The 18,079-nt window shown below is 51.2% G+C and overlaps 1 protein-coding gene and 1 long non-coding RNA gene across 2 annotated transcripts in view; both read left to right on the top strand.

Moving 5' to 3' along the window:
* Positions 1-18,079, top strand: part of LOC308484549 — a 95,951-nt gene that overhangs the window by 16,975 nt on the left and 60,897 nt on the right. The window contains exon 2 of the long non-coding RNA XR_013989967.1: positions 356-1,731. This is a non-coding gene — a long non-coding RNA (uncharacterized lncRNA). The remainder of the gene's footprint in view (positions 1-355; positions 1,732-18,079) is intronic.
* The window catches only part of LOC308484117 (uncharacterized protein), a 50,451-nt gene continuing 47,623 nt past the window's right edge, over positions 15,252-18,079 (top strand). Inside the window, exons 1-3 of the mRNA XM_081018697.1 lie at positions 15,252-15,442; positions 16,365-16,859; positions 17,475-17,556. Coding sequence (XP_080874823.1) covers positions 16,446-16,859; positions 17,475-17,556 — 496 coding nt within the window. The 5' untranslated portion in view covers positions 15,252-15,442; positions 16,365-16,445. The remainder of the gene's footprint in view (positions 15,443-16,364; positions 16,860-17,474; positions 17,557-18,079) is intronic.

Raw genomic sequence — 18,079 nt, 5'->3', positions numbered from 1 at the left:
GGCTGGAAAAATGCAGGAAACAGGATCTCTTGGGAAAGAGTTATTCTGTGACCTTGACAAACTGAAAAGGTGCTGCTGGAAAATAGGCTGCTTTGAGAACAAGGGAGAGGGAGATTTTGACTATGGCAATTCAAAAACAGTTAACACCAGGCCTGTGTTAAATTTGGAGAAGCTATGAGCCCGAATTGATAAAAATCATTAAATGGTGACAAATTTGACCACTTAAACAGAGACACTGACAAAGGAAATAGAAGCACTAGATGTCTCCATGAAAGGAAGGGAGGAGAAGTCTGAAAAGCTGGAAAAGAAGGTGGTGGTTTTTGGGTAGAAAACCAATGTGAATAAATCCCCCCAGTGCCACCCCCTGGCTGGTCTTCCTGTCTCCCTCTCCCTGTGCCCCCACCCTGCCCCAATCAAAGTCCCAGCCAGCAGTTGCCCCTCCAGGCCTTCCTCTGCCCATCTTGGGGCCTCAAGGCATGCGGGCAAGATTTGGTGGGGGGCCAGGCTGGGCTCAGAGGTCTGCTTTCCTATCCTTGCACTGGGAAGCTTGTCTACTAACTAATGGATAAAGGGTTGTTTGGAAGACTAAGCCATCTCTACCCCCCACCCTGTTTTGAAATAAAGCCTATTTAAGAATTCGGGACATGGAGGAAGGAGAATGTTATGTTCTAAGCTTGGATCCTAGAACAATAGGCAAGAAGGATCCTAGAATGCAACAACTGAATGGCCCTGCCCGACGCCTCAAACCAGGTGGCCGACCCAAGAGCCCCAGGCCCCGTGGTCTGACACACCAAGGCAAAAGATCACAGACTGTCAGGTATACCAGCTGCCTCATTCTAATGCGGAAAAAAATTACATGTTACATGCCGCCTGGAGCTTGATACAAGCTCAACCCTGTCCATAATCTTGGCATGGACATTAAGGAAATTGTTTCCCAGTGGCAGCTCCAAGTTTGGCCAGCCCCATTCACCCTCTGGGAGACTTCCACAAACTCAAGGTTAGCTTACTGGGGTTGGTGTGGTTTGGGCCACTGGGGTTAGCCATCACCGGGGTGAACTGCACCAGCTCCCACGTGGACATGGACGCCACGTGCAGAGTTTACCATAAACAAGGCTCTTACGGCTCATGCATAACCAGTGCCAATGGTCAGCCATGTCCTTCCCACCCTGGCGGCGTCTAAGATTATTGGCAAGCTGGCCCTGGCCCAGACCTATCAGCAGTTGCCAGTGGACGAGGCCACTGTGGAGGCACAGACGATTGTAATACACAGGGGCGCGTTCCGTGTCAAGTGGCTGCAACTTGGCGTCCGCGTGGCCCCAGGGATATTCCAAAATCTAATGGACTCTGTCCTCAAAGGAATTCCCGCCGTCACCCCCTTCTTTGATGATGTGTTGATCACTGGGGCCACGCTGGGGGAGTTTGGGGACCGGCTCCGCACCGTTCTGCACCGTTTCCAGACGGCCAGCCTCAAGGTGAAGCAGGAAAAGTGCCTCCTAGGAGTGCAACAGGTGGATTTTCTAGGATTTACAGTAGACGCAGACGGAGTCCGCCTGACTGGGGACAAGGTGAGGACTATTTGTGACGCCCCTGCACCTAAGGGTAAGGCAGAACTCCAAGCCTTCTTGGGACTATTGAACTTCCGGATGATTCCTGGGGGGAAACGGCAAGGAGGGCTGGACAGAAGGATCCCAAGGGGATAGCAGAAGGGTGAGGCCCATAGAGGAGGAGCGGGTAAGGAAGGCAGAACTAGGAAGTCCAGAAGTGACCGAGGCTGAGCAGCCACAGGAACCAAAACCACAACCGAGTGGACCAGCAGCATCCAACCCAATGGCCCTGTCACAGCCAGCAGCCCTGGAACAAGAGCCAGAACCAGGAACCCCTACCAAGAGACACCCAAGACCACAAGGCATACATAGGTGACTGGCATACCTCAACGACTAGGAATGCTAACCTTCTGGGCGCAACGGGAACGTACAGGGGAGGGGGGGTTATGTACTAAGCTTGGATCCTAGAACAAATGGCAAGTAGGATCCTAGAATGCAACAACTGATTGGCTTGCAGGAAAAGACCAATCAGGCTCCAGGAGGGAAGCCGAATCAGCCAATCAGCCAGGACTAATTGTGTAAATAATGTAGATAAAAGATTGAGGTTGGGGGGGATTAAATCACTGTTTTACAAGCTGCAATAAAGAGCATGAAATCACTACAGGACTCCGAGTATATTTCAGAGAATATAATGCATCTTTGGTTGGGATTGTCCAGCAAGGAGATTGGAGATGGTTGCCAGTCAAAGGGTAGTTTAAGACGGGGGGGGGGGGAGAGAGAGCTCCTTGTGAAAGGGGGGGCAGTTTTGGGAGACATTCCAGCCGTGGCATTGGCAGCCAGAAGAGGAATCCTGGAAGAGGACACTCCAGGCTCATCTAGTCCAACCCCTGCAATTCAGGAACCCCGGTTCTTAGTCCCGCCAGCTCCCTTGAACTGGGCAACTCAGATGCCTGGAGCAGCGCCCCGTTGGAGAGCAGCCTTGGGTCGCCTCTGGAGCTGGCCGGACCTTTTGGACGGCTGTTTCCATCCCCCCTGCCTTCTGCTGGCAGGCCCAGTTGGGAGTTGTAGTGCAAAGCCCATTGAGGGTGCCTGGTCCTGGAGGTGGTTTTCAAGTTGGAACTATGTTTTGACCCTTTGCCAAAAGGAGATGCCACAAAGTGTGTGTGTGTCGGGAGGGTGTCTTTTCAGTGCCAGGATACAAGGTGCTCTCTTGACCCGGGAGCCCAATCCCTCTCCCCCACCCCTAGAAAAGGGGGTCTTCCCCTCATCCTCTCCTTGCAGGACCCCCTTTTCCTTCCTCTTTGCTCAGAGAGTCGAAACCAACTCTCAAGGGACCCTGGAGCCAAACCCTTGCAGAGTTTTACTTCTCAAGCAAAGGGTGGGAAGGAATACATTATTGTTGTTCTTGAGATGTACAGAAATCTGTTCCCCGCGGAGGGAGAAGCTCGCCAGGCCCCCAAAGTCCCCCAATGGAGCAGCTCTGCGCCTGCGCCACGCCTGGGGCTCCTCCGCAGGGAAAGACTGACCAGCAAAAGGGTTAAGGGGCACCCAGCTGGCTTCCTAGAGAGGAATAAAGGGAGGAGGCTCCCCAGAGCACAAGCTCCGCCCCCATCTGGGCTTTTGTCTCTCTGCTCCACAAGTGCTGCCTGGGGGCGCCTTCTGGCATCCGGTGAGTTGCCTTGGGGAGATGGGGGTCCCAGGGCTGCAGGGGAGGGTCCCCCCAAGAAGACCCCTCTGGGGCCCTGGCTCCTGAGAGAGAGAAGGGAGCAGGGCGAGCTCCGCTTTGCAAGGGCTCAGAGGAACAGCCACGAGGGCCAGGGAGTCATGATGAGGGACCCCCAAAGTCATCTAGCCCACCCCCAGCCAGCCAGGAATCTTCTGCCCAGCCTGGGGCTTGAACCCAGGGGCCTGAGATCAAAGAGACTCATGCTCTACCCACTGAGCTCTGCTGCCATTTCTGGAAGAGTGAGAGAGAGACTGTGAGCTTGGTTTGCTCCACCTTGCAAGGGTTAAAAGGAACTGAGCTGCATTCCTAGAGAGCACAGGGAATAAGGGGGGGGAAATGAGGTCCTCCTGAGGACTCCCTCCCACAGGAGGAAGAGATGGCTTGAGAAGAGGATGAGGCCCATTCAGGGAGGAGCAGAGGGCTAGCGATGGCTCCAGGCCCCCCCAGTGGGAGGCAGCCATGCTTCTGAAGGGGGAGAGAGTTGCCCTCAGAACAAAGACAGAAGTCTGCCTTACGAATATGGGAATATAGTGCTTGAACTCTTGAGTCTGGGCTGTGATTTAGACTCATCCATGCTTGCCCAGGGAACATTTCTCTTCTCCTGACTGTGTATCAATCTGGTAGTAGAAGAATGCATTTGCTTTACAGGATTCTCTGTCACCTCTCAGTAGGACAGGCAGAACTTGGCAGAAGACCTAGGGACTCCTTCCGATCTCTTGGGAACAGAGATGGATGAGGAAGACTCAGCTGGCCCTGAAGCAGGAAGAGGCCTTGCAACTCACCATGGGAGCAGTGGGGGATTCTGGGAAAACTCTGGTCATGTCAGGAAACTGACATCAGAGCAACAGGAGGAGAGGCTCTCCGATTCTGCAGGGGAAGGTACCAGCACAAGGGGGAGACGTAGCTTGATTGAGGCGTCATCTACTGATAGGGGCGCAACACAGAATCCAGGTGTGCACCGATCACAAGAACCTAGAGTACTGGAGGACTGCACGCGTACTCAACCAGAGACAGATTCGCTGGGCACAGGAGTTCTCCAAGTTTTCTTTCGAAATCCAGTATGTGCCCGGAGAGGAAAACGTGAGAGCGGACGCTCTCTCGCGGAACCCAGAGTACTTCGAAGGAGAGGGGCCGCCGGAGACACGACACATCATACCTGAGGACCGATGGGTGTGGGGGGGAACTCTAGTGGGGAAAAGAGAACTGGCAGGGCTTACTAGGAATGATGAATTCGCACGAACTAAAATCAGGGAGCTACGAGATGGGAGGGAGGCACCAGAAGGGTTTGAGGAGAAAGAAGGGGTGTTGTACTATAGAGGGGCTATGTATGTACCGGGGGAAGCCCTAAGGGAAAGGGTACTCAAACAACTACACGACAACCCCACAGCGGGGCACTTTGGACAGCACAAAACGATGATGCTGGTCACCAGACAGTTCTGGTGGCCACGGGTGAGGGAGGATGTACGGGAACATGTACGAGGGTGCGACCACTGCCAAAGGGCAAAAGGGGAGCGGACGGTACCAGCAGGCTTACTGGAACCCTTACCCACACTGAGCAAACCCTAGGAGGTGGTGTCCATTGATTTTATGACTGATTTGCCCAAATCACGGGGGAAAACAGCGGTCATGGTAGTAGTCGACTTACTGACCAAAATGTGCCATTTCATAGCCTGTTCACATGCGGTGACGGTGGAAGAGACGGCACGATTGTTCGTAGAGCACATTTTCAGGTTGCATGGCGCCCCCTTGAGGGTTATCTCCGACCGCGGAAAACAATTTACTTCCCGGTTCTGGAGGAAGCTTATGAGCTTGCTGCAAGTCGAGGTGGGGTTCTCGACAGCAAGGCACCCAGAGACCAATGGGCAGGCGGAAAGGGCAAATAGTATACTCCAGCAATACTTACGCTGCTACATCAGTGAGAGGCAGAACGATTGGGTAGAGAAACTAGCGCTGGCTGAATTTGCGTACAATAACGCTGAACACATGTCCATGGGAATGAGTCCGTTTATGGGCAATTATGGGTGCCATCCCAGAGCCTTCCCGGGGGGTGAGGAGCAAAACTGGAGTGTACCCGCGGCGGAGCAGTTCGTGGAAGAAATGGAAGCCCTACACCAGCAACTTAAGATGAACTTAGAGAGGGCCAAGGCTGTTTACAAGAAGCAGGCAGACAAGCACTGCTGGGAAGGGGAAACCATACGGGTGGGGGACAGGGTGTGGTTGTCCACCCAAGGGTTACCCTTTAAAGGGGGGTGCAAGAAGTTGAAGCCCCGACGGCTGGGGCCATTTGAGGTAACACAACAGGTAAACCCCGTAGCATTCAAGCTCAAGTTGCCTGACAGTATGAAAATACACCCTGTGTTCCACAGGTCATTGCTCTCAGCACACAGGGAGGGGCGGGAATTCCCGGGGCGAGAGGTAGGAGTCCCCCCACAACCGCAAGTAGAAGAAAGGGAACACCAGCGCTCGGCTACGGAAATAATAGATTCGAGGTGGCGAGGTCGTCAGGTGGAGTACTTGGTGGCTTGGGAAGGGGAGCCCGAGTCAGAAAACACGTGGGTTCCAGCGGAAGCCGTCGATGACAGGTATATGGTGGAAGTATTCCACCACTGGTTCCCGGACAAGCCCAAACCCTTAGAGAGGTTCTGGGAGGAACAATTTGGAACCACAGATGATGAAGAGAGTTTCGAGGGGTTTTCAGAATCCGAGGAAGAAGCGGACTGGGAGGTTCACCCCATGGGTGGGAACCAAAGCAGGTGGGAAGAGGGTTTCGAATCCACTGAGGATGGTGACAGTTCCTTCCGGGGTTTCCCCGTCTCGTCGGCCAAAGAAGAGAGAGAAATCGATTCTACTGGTCGAGCAGGGGGTGGGGTGGGGGTCCTGGAGGGGAGGTGGATGTCAGGGAACTGACATCAGAGCAACAGGAGAAGGAGAGGCTCTCCGATTCTGCAGGGGAAGGTACCAGCACAAGGGGGAGACGTAGCTTGATAGAGGGGTAAGGAAATCAGCGTAACACCAAGGATCCAGGAGAGCAAATGGGAGAAGAGGTGGAAGGGCTCCGGGATTCTTCCTTGGAAGTCAGTGAGGAGAGCTCTGGTCCTCCACTACCCACGCCCTCCCTGCGCAGGAGACTTCTGCGCAATGAGAGGCGGAGACGATTGGGTGTCAAACAGCTTTTATGCTGGCAAAGGTTTAAGAAACGCCCACAGACAGATTCTGCTAGTGACTGAGGCAGCCACGCTGAGATGGGCTGTGCAGTCAAGACGGTTTAACCTATGCAGCCAAGCTTTCAAACGGGAAAGTTTACGCACGAGTAACTGTCAGGAAATCTGAGCCTTATCAGGAGAAACTGGCCACTCTCCAGGCACCCGGCTTGATCTCCTGGTTGACCTCCCTGTCTGCACTCCCGGCAGGATACAGGCCAGGTCACGATCGGCGATCCTCCTCAAGCGTGAGAAGAACACACCACTCTTTCCTGCTCCCTGCTCCCCCCAGGGAGGGGAAAGAGATAGACAGAAATGTATTTACATGCCTTTATTTCTGTCCTTGCAGCATTACAGAGAAACGCGTCTGCTCTCTCCAAAATCCAACAGCAGAGAGACAAAACTCCACCTCCTGTACTTCCTGTACAGGTCAAATTACACTCTGATCTAAATCCGGTGCTCAGCACAGTGAATAGACTGTCCCTTTGTTCCCACGGTACAGTCCCAAACATTTCCTTCCTGTTTTGCTTTCCAGCCAGCTGCAGCTCGCTGCTGCATTGCTCCTTTCCCCAACCATTACAGGTCACATTATGTGGATTTTGAAACTAATCTATGAATTTGTTTAATCTTTGGGGGGGGGGGGGAGTCACAGGGGCCAAGAGCCCAGAGAAAGGGAGATGTATTTTTGCACAACTAGTATGTGAAATTGGTACAAACGCCCATATTTAGGTGGCAACTCCTACTTGTTTGAAGTCGCACCTGTAGTTTTCCTTCGGAGTGAAGCATGCGCTCTTGGCTTCCCACTTACCTTCTTCTCTCGCAGGAGACGTAACGAGGCCAGCAAGACCTGCTTGTCCATCTTTTCTTGGTGGCGGAGGGGAAGCTGCCCCTGTGGACCCAGAGCAGGTAGGAGGAAGGAGCCATGTGGGGAGAGAGGATGTCATGGGCTGGTGGACACAGAGGAATGGTGGGAGGAACCGCCAAGGAAGGAGGGTTGAAGGCTCAAATAGGCTTCTAAGCAGTTCACACACCATACCAAAGAGTGGCCAGGATTCACCCCATCAGTCCCACAATGGGGCTTTCCCCCTCTCATTCCCCTGCGCACCTTGGAGATGTCTATTGGGCTTCAGGAGGGTCCTCCCTGTCGCGAAATCTTTGCTGCGCTTTAGCAGAAATGCTAAAGTTCCAGGTTATTCAGTGCAGTATATTTATTGTGAGCTCTATATATACAAATATCTACAGGCTATAATACAGGAGCAGTTCATACAGTCAAACCGAGTACCTGGCTGCACCTTAAGGCAAAGAGGAAGACTCTCTCACTCTGACCACACTCCTCTGCACCACCACCTTTACTGCTGGACAGGTTTCCCTTTCAAACCAAGGACAGCCAATCAATTGACAGCACATTATTCTGACCCACATCATTCTGACCCTGCACTTGCATAGAAAGTATTGCAGGCCGATTGCATCAGCCAGTTGCATCAGCTAGCAGACTCAAGCCTGCAGACTTACTATCTCACACAGCATTCTGGGATCCCAACACTCCCCACCCGGCAAGAACAGCACAGAGGGACAGAAGAAGGGATCCTTCCATGTGGCAAACGGGAATGTTTGTGCACAGGATTAGAAGAATGATTTGAAGAACACCAGTTTCTTAATGCCCTTCATTAAAATACACAAAGAATACCGTATTTTTCGCTCTATTGGACGCACTGGACCATAGGAGGGGGAGAACAGGGGGGAAAAAATTTCTTGTTCTCCCCCTCTAAGTCAAGGTGCGTTCTGTGCGTTCAAGGTGCGTTCACCCGAAGCCTCTGGAGGCTTTGGGTTCCTTTTGACCTGCTCTTTGGGGCTGGGGGGGAGGAGTGCTGCTTTCCCTACCACCAGCCTCCAAACCAGGTTGGGATTGGAGGCTGCTATCTGAAAGCCATCGGAGTTCCCGCCGGGCTCCCCAGGCTTGCGTATATTTGCCCGAAGCCCGGGGTGTGCAGCGCAGCGTGCCCCAGGCTTCGGGATGCAGGCTGCTATCCGCAAGCCTTGGGAGCCCGTCGGGCACTTCCGCTGAGCTCCCAAGCCTTGTGGATAGCTTCCTGAAGCCTGGAGAGTGAGAGGGGACGGTGCGCACCGACCCCCTCGCTCTCCAGGCTTCAACGAAAGCCTGCATTCTCTCCATAGAGCGCACACACATTTCCCCTTCATTTTTGGAGGGACCGTTTCACTTCCCATCAGAGAATTCATTCAGAGGAGAAACCCTATGACTGCTTGGAGTGTGGAAAGAAATTCAGTCACAGCCACAATCTCACTTCCCATCAGAGAATTCATACAGGGGAGAAACCTTATCAGTGCTTGGAATGTGGAAAGAAATTCAGTGAGACGTCAGCTCATTGGCCACTAAAGAATTTATCCAGGAGAGAAACCCTATCACTGCTTGGATTGTGGAAAGAAATTCACCCAGCGCACCCGTCTCACAACCCATCACAGAATTCAGAACGCTTTTAATGCCAAGAGTGTGGAAAGAGCTTCAGTCACAGGGCCTGTCTTGCTTCCCATCAAATAATTCACATTGGAGGTAAACTGTAGTAGTGGTGGCTGTATACAGATTTAATTTTAGGAGACTTTAAATAATATGAGGGTGAAGTTTGCAGCGGGGTTCTTTGCCACATCTGGTGCCCAATAGGAATTCCTACTACGTACCCAGAGCTGTGACTTGCAAGTCCTTGGCCAAGCTTTTTAATATCTTCTTCACAGTGTCCTTTCTCTTGGCAGATCAAGATGAGCCAAGGTTGCAAGGTTTTTAGCTGGGGCAATTAGAATAAGATCCACCTTTTGACTATTGACTCAGAACCCTTAAAAGTATATTCTATAACTTTTTATTTATTTTTCTTTGTATATTGTATTGTTGTTTTATTGCTATGGCCGGTGGCTGACCCAAATTATGATTTATTCCTTCAATACCTCCTTCACGTCATGACTGGTCTAAGTCCTTTCAGGGCATCCTTGGCATCAAAATGAAAGCCTATCTGGTGCCCGGAGAGCCTGGCGGGGAAAAGGCCCGCCAGGGGGATGTCCTTGCAGAGCCTCTCCCCCTCTGGGCCTTTCCTGCTCCTTCTGGGGTGTTTGGTTTTTAGCCAAGAGAAAGCTTGCTCTTCTTGTCTCCTCTTCTCCCCCTCCTTGACTTCACAGCTCTGCTGCAGTCCCTTCCCAGATACAGAGAGTGATCTGGGGTGTCGTGGAATCCTAGAACTGGAGAATTCTGCAGGTCTGCCCAGAACTCATTGCACTGAGTTCAAGGGAACTTCTTCCCTGGTAGATCCTCTGGGGATCTCCGTTCGACCGAGCTGATAAAGCTCATCTTCCGGAATCGCCTCAACGTGATTGACGACCTGAGCCTCTGATAAGGCTCCATGCACATTCCCCATTCAGCAGAGTTTCCAGCACAGGGAAGAGACGAGAGGTTTGGGCTACATTGCTAGGAGTTTTATTATCTAGCTACGCAGACAGAAAAATACCGTATTTTTCGCACCATAGGGCGCACCCACTTTTTAGGGGGGGAATCAAGAAAAAAATATTCTCCCCCCCCAGCCCCAAAGAGCAGCGTACAGGCTGCGCACAACCTCTCCCTGCCGGAGGGGTTGCGCGCGGCTATGGCACAAGCCAAGGCAGCGAGCAGGACGGATCCCGCTCGCTGTTTTGGCTTCCTCTTTAGCCCCGTGCAGCCTCTCCCTCCCGGGAGAGGCTGCGTGGGGCTAAAGAATCCATAGCCCCATGCAGCCTCTCGTTGCCGGAGGGGTTGCGCGCAGCTATGGAGGAAGCCAAGGCAGCGAGCGGGATGGATCCCGCTCGCTGTTTTGGCTTCCCCTTTATAGCCCTGTGCAGCCTCTCCTTGCCAGGAGATGCTGCCCAGGGCTAAAGAATCCATAGCCCCGGGCAGCCTCTCTTTGCCGGAGGGGTTGCGCGCGGCTATGGCACAAGCCAAGGCAGTGAGCAGGATGGATCCCGCTCACTGTTTTGGCTTCCCCTTTAGCCCCGTGCAGCCTCTCCTTGCCGGGAGACGCTGCGCAGGGCTTTCCTGGCTTTACTGGGCGGTGGGGGGATTCCCTCACCTCTCGCAAAAGCCCGCAGAAGCCGCGCAACCCCTTTAAAGAGATCGCGGCTTCTCCTGGCTTTTCTGGGAGGTGGGAGAAGGGACTGATGCGGCCAGTCAGTCCCTTCTCCCTCCTGTGGAAAAGCCCGCAAGAGCACACAGAGCTTGTGTGCGGCTCTTGGGGGCTTTTCCCGCCTGCCTCCCCCCCCGCATTCGCTCCATAGGACGCACACACATTTTCCGTTGCATTTTAGGAGGGAAAAAGTGCGTCCTATGGTGCGAAAAATACGGTACATCCTCTCTCTGTGAGAGCAGAGAGCAACTGAACAACAAAGGAACAAAGGAACAGGAATCCGTCTCCCGTGAGACTTCCAACAGTATGGAATGTGTGGAATGTAAACAGAGTCTTGGGACTCCAAAGCACTGCTCAGTGGCAAACAGAAATGGCAAGCATTTTCTCCTCACCTACAGGAACATTGGGAAGACAAGCTGGCCTTGTTGTGAGCCAGGTGTCCTAGAGAGACAGTGGGGAAAAGGGAGGTCCCACTCTGAAAGGCCCATGGAATCAAAGGGAGGCTGGGGAGGAGAACAGGTCCTCTCAGGAGTGGCTTCTGAGTGCCATGATGCGCTGGGGCAGGGCAGGGACAAATGCAGAGGGGCACTGCCTGCCAATCCATCACCCATCCTGAGACCCTCAGAAGAAGATTCAGGAGGGGCCTGGGCCCCTGACCAGCTACATGGCTGGATGGTCATTTCCTCCATTCCAGAGGTGAGTCCCTCCATCCCGACCAGGGACGGGTGTTGCTTTACTTGCCAACAAGCAGAACACACACGCCTGTTTGTTGGCATCAGGCTGCAAGAAGCTCAGGGGAAGTGGCAGGTTGGGGCACCTAGGAGAATATCCTACACCCAAAGACGCCCCATGTGGTTTAGCGGACAGGCTAAGAGCCCTGGAGCTGGAGGAGGGAGACCTGGGCCCAGTTCCCCCCATGGCTAGGAGCTTTGGAGGGAGGTGGGGAAGATGGGGAGTGAGAGGAGCTGGTTCTGGGTGGAAGCATCCACTCTGAGGAAAAGATCACCAGCTAGAGAAAGGAGTCTCTGAGCTTAGTGGGAAGGACAGTGTGTGGTGTCCTGGGAGAGTAAATCAGGCCAGGAATGAACTGGGAGGCTGAGCCAGGAGAAGGAGGAGCTGGAAAGAGACCGGCTGCTGGACCTGGGAGAAGAGACGGTGGAAGAGGACTGGAAAAAATTTAAAGATTATTTACAAAAACACTATAAACTGTATGAATGTTAGGAGAATGCACGATTGAAAGTAACAGGGCAGCAGTAACTTGGCTGTAAGATATATGAGAATAAGTGAGGTTTAAAGAAATGATGAAATTTGAAACAATACTATGTTTAAACTAAGCAGTCTTGTCTATGACAAAATAAAAAAAATCCTTCCAGTAGCACCTTTAAGACCAACTAAGTTAGTTCTTGGTATGAGCTTTCGTGTGCAAGCACACTTCTTCAGAAGAAGTGTGCTTGCACACGAAAGCTCATACCAAGAACTAACTTAGTTGGTCTTAAAGGTGCTACTGGAAGGATTTTTTTTATTTTGACTATGGCAGACCAACACGGCTACCTATCTGTAACTTGTCTATGACAGTTATTTAAAATCTGGGACATTATATCTGAGATCTATAAGATAAGAACTGAAATAAGGTAATAAATTGCTGTTTATAACTATGTGATTGAGAACGCAGGGAAGGGTGATGTGAGGAAGTCCAAAGATCATGAAAATATGACTGTTGAACAACTGTATTTTATATGTATTTTTCTTTTATTTTTTGTTTATTCTCTAATCTTGATTTGACTTTTTTTGTCTGTATGGCGAGGGCATTTTATATGTTTGGTGGTTTGTATGTTGTTTAAAAAAAAATGCAATAAATATCTTATGGAAAGAGACCGGCTGCTGAGCTCTCATCCCAGTCAGGAGGGGAGAGATCCTTCTAGAAAGAGAAGACTCCCAAACCAGAGATCCCTTGGGTCTTTGGCTTGGAATACCTCGGGAGTAGGGTAACTGGCAGAAAGTGCCACCTTGTTAAGAGCCAAAGTCTTAAGTGTGAAACAACTGAGAAAACCTTGAAGGGAAATAACATTGTAAACTGAACTATCCTACGTTTTATCCACTCATGTCATAAACTTCCTTGTTAAATAAAATTGTTAATGTTTATTTGAAGAAATCTTGCCTGAGACTCCCAATTAGTAAGTTTTACTTCACGCGAAGGACAGATTGTGAAGCTGAGGCTCCAATCCTTTGGCCACCTCAGGAGAAGAGAAGACTCCCTGGAAAAGACCCTGATGTTGGGAAAGATGGAGGGCACAAGGAGAAGGGGACGGCAGAGGACGAGTTCGCGAAGCTACCAACATGAGTTTGAGCAAACTGCGGGAGGCAGTGGAAGACAGGAGGGCCTGGCGTGCTCTGGTCCAGGGGGTCACGAAGAGTCGCACACATAGGCGCCGACTCCATGGGGCCTGAGGGGGCCCGAGCCCCCTCAAAAATTCGTTTGGGGGGCTCCGCCCCCCCAATAATCTCGGGCGCCCCTCCAGCAGAGCGCCACCGCCGCCCCTCCCCCAGCCCAAAATGCACAGGGTCGGGCTGCATGCCTCCTGCCCTCCCTCCCGAGCAAAAGCTCCACCCAATTTCCTTCGGAGCTGATTAATAGGCGCAGCACGCTCTCCCCTATTCGCTCACGAGGAGGCGGCGCCACTTTATCTGCATATTCATGAGCTTATTTATTATTCATGAGCTTTCGCGGGCTCCCCCAATATTTTTTATAAGTCGGCGCCCCTGGTCGCACACGACTAAATGACTAAATGACGACGACCTCACACGAGTCCCCCACAAGATAATCTGAGGTAGTTGGAGGGCATTTGTGGAAATTGTGTTCTGTGAGGTGGGTGCACTATATTTAAGAGAGAGAACGGGCCCAAGGCTGCCGGGGGGGGGAAAGAGCCCTTGCGTCTTCGCATAGTAATTGGGGGCAGAGGTGGGATAGTGAAGGAAGGTGAGGACAGGTGACCTCACCTAGGCCCAAAGTCACCCCCCCCAAGCAGGCTCAAAGCTTCTCAAAGCTTTTCAATCTGACATGTACCTTCCAAGCCCAAACTGTTACACCTGAGTCCACGCCAGGAACTTTTTCTGGCTGCAATGTGGGTTTCAGAAGGGGAAGGTAGTGTCTCTGCTCACAGACGTGTGTCTGCACCCCGTCAAAGGAGATGTTCAGCTGACCTAGCAACAATTGCAGGAGGCAGCTCCCAGCTCCCACATTTGGGGACAGCATCAGTGGAAAGGATAGTGGCCCATTTTGGGACGAGCCTTGAAGAAGGCTGTCCAAAGATTAAGAGGGGGGAATGAAGGAAGGTGAGGACAGGTGACCTCACCTAGGCCCAAAGTCACCCAGCCCCCCAAGCAGGCTCAAAGCTTCTCAAAGCTTTTCAAAATCATTTTCTCAGCAGCTAAGCATCAGAAACATTCCGCTTGCTGTAACTAAAAAGATTGCAACAAGGTAGAGAACAGGTAGAGCCCATTGTCTTCTCAGGCCTTTCTCAGAACCACATTGCAACTTGCTTTCTCTCTGGGAACCATGCCAAAGCACAAGAATGAACAGCGGGAACACTCTGAAAACCCCCTCACCCCCTTTCCTGCCAAGAGTCCACAATAGTCCCAAGACAGCTTTCTGTTCATGCTCAGAGGAACTCCTGAGGGAGGAGAAAGGGGGAGGGAACTGGAAAGGGGTATATATGCTTGTGCACAGGACTCTGAATTTCGTGCATGCTTTTTGTGACTTATCACACTTGCTCCTTCTACCAGTTCATGGATGGTAGAAATAAAACCTTTTTCTCCGAAACTATTCCTTGAGTGTCTGTTGACTCCCACTTCCCTTTCCCAGGCGCAATATTTTTCCCACCCGAGGGCAAAGCCTCATAAGGCTACAATAGGAAGTTAAAACCCACACAGATCCTATTTAGTTTTGAGCGGACTGGCAGACTTAAACATTCATGAGGAAAACTGGGTGCTGCACTTACGCCCACAGATATGTGGAATTTTGAGTGAAATATACTCAGATCTCAGAGAGGATGAAACCTCTGATTCCCTCACATTTAAAGAGAGAGTGAAAGTGCGCTTTGGACTGACTGCAGAACAAAGCCAAAAAGCCTTTCGTGAAATTAAAAGGAAACCAGGAGAGACTTAGGCCCAACTGGGTAGCCGAATTGACCAAGCTCTGGACAGATGGGAGGAAAGTTAGATGAGCTCAAACAGCTGATCAGTTGAGAGCAATGTTTCCAAGAGGTTCCTGCTCATTTAGGCTGAAAACAGTAACTGAAGTCTCTACATTGGGAGATGAAATCAAAGGAGACTCAGGGGGAGCAGTAATACTCAGTCCCTTCCAGAAAAAGTAATAATTGAAAACCCAGGGAGGAAGTGGGGTCTCAAAACGACAACCCTGAAGGGCAGGCCCAAGGGTGCCGGGGGGGAAAGAGCCGTGATACGAAGTAAAAACCCACACAGAAACGTACCCAGAGACACAGAACAACCAGTTTAATAAAGGAGTGAAGTTGTTTGATTAAAAAGAGAAAAAATTCCTGTCAGAAAATGACCAGCAAGCGCCAAGCCAAAGAGTCTTCACACGCACACGCGCCCAGTCCCGGGTTCTGGGTCCTGCTTCTTCCCTGCCTCCTCCTCTCCGCCCGCTTGACGCCCCGGGCTCCTCCGCCGGGAGAGAGAAGGGTTAAGAGGCGCCGAGCTGGCTTCCTAGAGAGGACAGGAAAGGAAGGCGGGCCGCTCCTCCCCCTCCTCCCCTCTGACGTCCCTTCCGGCCTCGCCTTCGCCGGCCGGGCTCTGGTGGGTCTCCTCTCGGGGGAAGCCTGGGGAACTCCCTGCCCCGGGAGGCGGGAAGGGGAGGGAAGAGAGGCTGGGGGTCCGGGAGGGAGGCAGAGGGACCTCAGGCCCTGGCCAGGGAGGTGGGACTGGAAGACAGGGAGGAGGGAGAAGGACATTCGGAGGGACATTATTATGAGGGAGAAGTATATTAAGAGGGACATTATTGTGAGGGAGAAGGATATTAAGAGGGACATTATTATGAGGGAGAAGTATATTAAGAGGGACATAATTATGAGGGAGAAGGATATTAAGAGGGACATTATTATGAGGGAGAAGGATATTAAGAGGGACATTATTGTGAGGGAGAAGGATATTAAGAGGGACATTATTATGAGGGAGAAGTATATTAAGAGGGACATGAGGGAGAAGTATATTAAGAGAGACATTATTATGAGGGAGAAGTATATTAAGAGGGACATAATTGTGAGGGAGAAGGATATTAAGAGGGACATTATTGTGAGGGAGAAGGATATTAAGAGGGACATGAGGGAGAAGTATATTAAGAGAGACATTATTATGAGGGAGAAGGATATTAAGAGGGAAAGACCACGAAGGAGAAGGACAGGAATACCTCTGCTTACAAACTGTCCTCCTTGAAAACGTTTTAGCTTCTCTCTCTATTCATAAATCTCTGTATGTCAGGCATTTCCCCTCCCTAATTCTTTATTTGTTTGACTAAACTGCGGGAGGCAGTGGATGACAGGAGGGCCTGGCGTGCTTTGGTCCAGGGGTCACAAAGAGGCGGACACGACTAAACAACAACAGGGACGGTGGCAATCCAGCCCTGGTTCCTAGGAAGACTCACCCATGCTTCCTCAGGGAACATTCTTCTTCTCTTGGCTGTGTATTGCTCTTATAATAGAATAGTGTGTTTGATTCGTAGGATTTTCTGCACCTTGCAGTAGAACTTGGCAGAGGACCAAGGGGCTCCTTCCGATCTCTTGGAGACTTCTGGAGAGCCCAGATGGATGAGCAAGACTCAGCTGGCCCTGAAGCAGGAAGAGGCCATGCCATGGAAACGGGGAGCAGTGGGGGATTCTGGGAAAACTCTGTGAAGAAGATCCTGGATGAGGAGAACACCCTTTGCTCAGAGGTGCAGAGCCAGCAGCTCAGGCAGTTCTGCTTCCAGGAGGCCAAAGGACCCCGAGAGGTTTGCAGCCAACTCTACCACCTTGACCATCAGTGGCTGAAGCCAGAAAGGCACACGAAAGCTGAGATGCTGGACCTGGTGATCTTGGAGCAGTTCCTGGCTGTCCTTCCTCTGGAGATGGAGAGCTGGGTGAGGGAATGCGGAGCGGAGACCAGTTCCCAGGCGGTGGCCCTGGCCGAAGGTTTCCTCCTGAGTCAGGCAGAGGAGAGGAAGCAGGCAGAGCAGCAGGTGAGAGAGACTTTCTTCTGGATCTCCCAAGGGGCTCCAAAGAGGAGGGAGAGTATTCCCAAATCATTTCCTAATGGCCCATCCTTTTTTGGAAAGCATATTATTATTATTATTATTATTATTATTATTATTATTAATGATGACACCCATGTGGCTGGGTGCCCTCCAGCACATATAAAAGCATAAGAAGACATCAGATGTCTTCTAAAGGTTATGCAGTTTTTTATCTCCTTATCACCTGATGGGAGGGCATTCCCCAGGGTGGGGGCCACTGTGGAGAAGGTCTTCTGCCTGGTTCCCTGTAACTTCACTTATCACAGTGAGGGAATCAGCAGAAGACCCTCGGAACTGGACCTCAGTTCATGGAGACGCTCCTTTGGGTATACTGGGCCTTTGAGGCCGTTTAGGGCTTTGAATTGTGCTGGGAAACGTTCTGGGAGCCAGTGAAGATCCTTGAGGACCAATGTTTCATGGTCCTGGCAGCCAACCCCAGACACCAGTCTAGCAGAAGCAGGAAGCAGCTTTCACCTCTGTCCCCCGAAAGCGCTTGCCTCTGCCATTCCTTCTCTAACCCTTCTCCCCATTCTCTGTTTTGAATCCTTGCTGCTCTTTCAGAGGAAGGATCTTTTGGCAGAAATGGGTCTTGATTCTTCTGAGGCAGAGAAGACTCCGTTGGACGCCAGAGTGAGGCCTCTGGGTAAGGAGGAAGGAGTGTTTTCTCCCCCGTTTTGTCACATTCTCTTGGTTTTTAAACTAATTGTGAGTTCTTTACATCTTTTGGGGGAAGACACCTGGAGCCCAGAGCTCGGGGGGGGGGGGAGATGTATTTTTGCACAACTATTATATGAAATGGGTACAAATGTCCAAATGTACTCAGCAGGGGAGACATTTACGATAGTAAGTTGATTAGATTACAATTACAGTTCAATAATGGCCTCATTATAACAATGCGAAATTACAATACAATTAGTAATACCAATCTTTAAGATACCAAATTATATAATATAGGTGCCCCTCCCCCGCATGCTAAAACTGATGGTTTGATGATTTTCTTGATTTCTGCATTCCAAAATCTTATTAATTTCAATTACTCTCCTGTCAAGATAACAATCCTTTATACGACAGCTGCAGTATTAATGACTTCCATTCGTATTGAAACATCAAATAATATTTGTTGTTGTTGAGTTGTTTATTCGTGTCCGCCTCTTCGTGACCCCCTG

The sequence above is a fragment of the Podarcis pityusensis genome (genome assembly GCF_964106645.2).
Source record: "Podarcis pityusensis genome assembly, chromosome: 8".
NCBI lineage: Eukaryota > Metazoa > Chordata > Lepidosauria > Squamata > Lacertidae > Podarcis > Podarcis pityusensis.
This window is presented reverse-complemented; position numbering and strand designations above follow the sequence as displayed.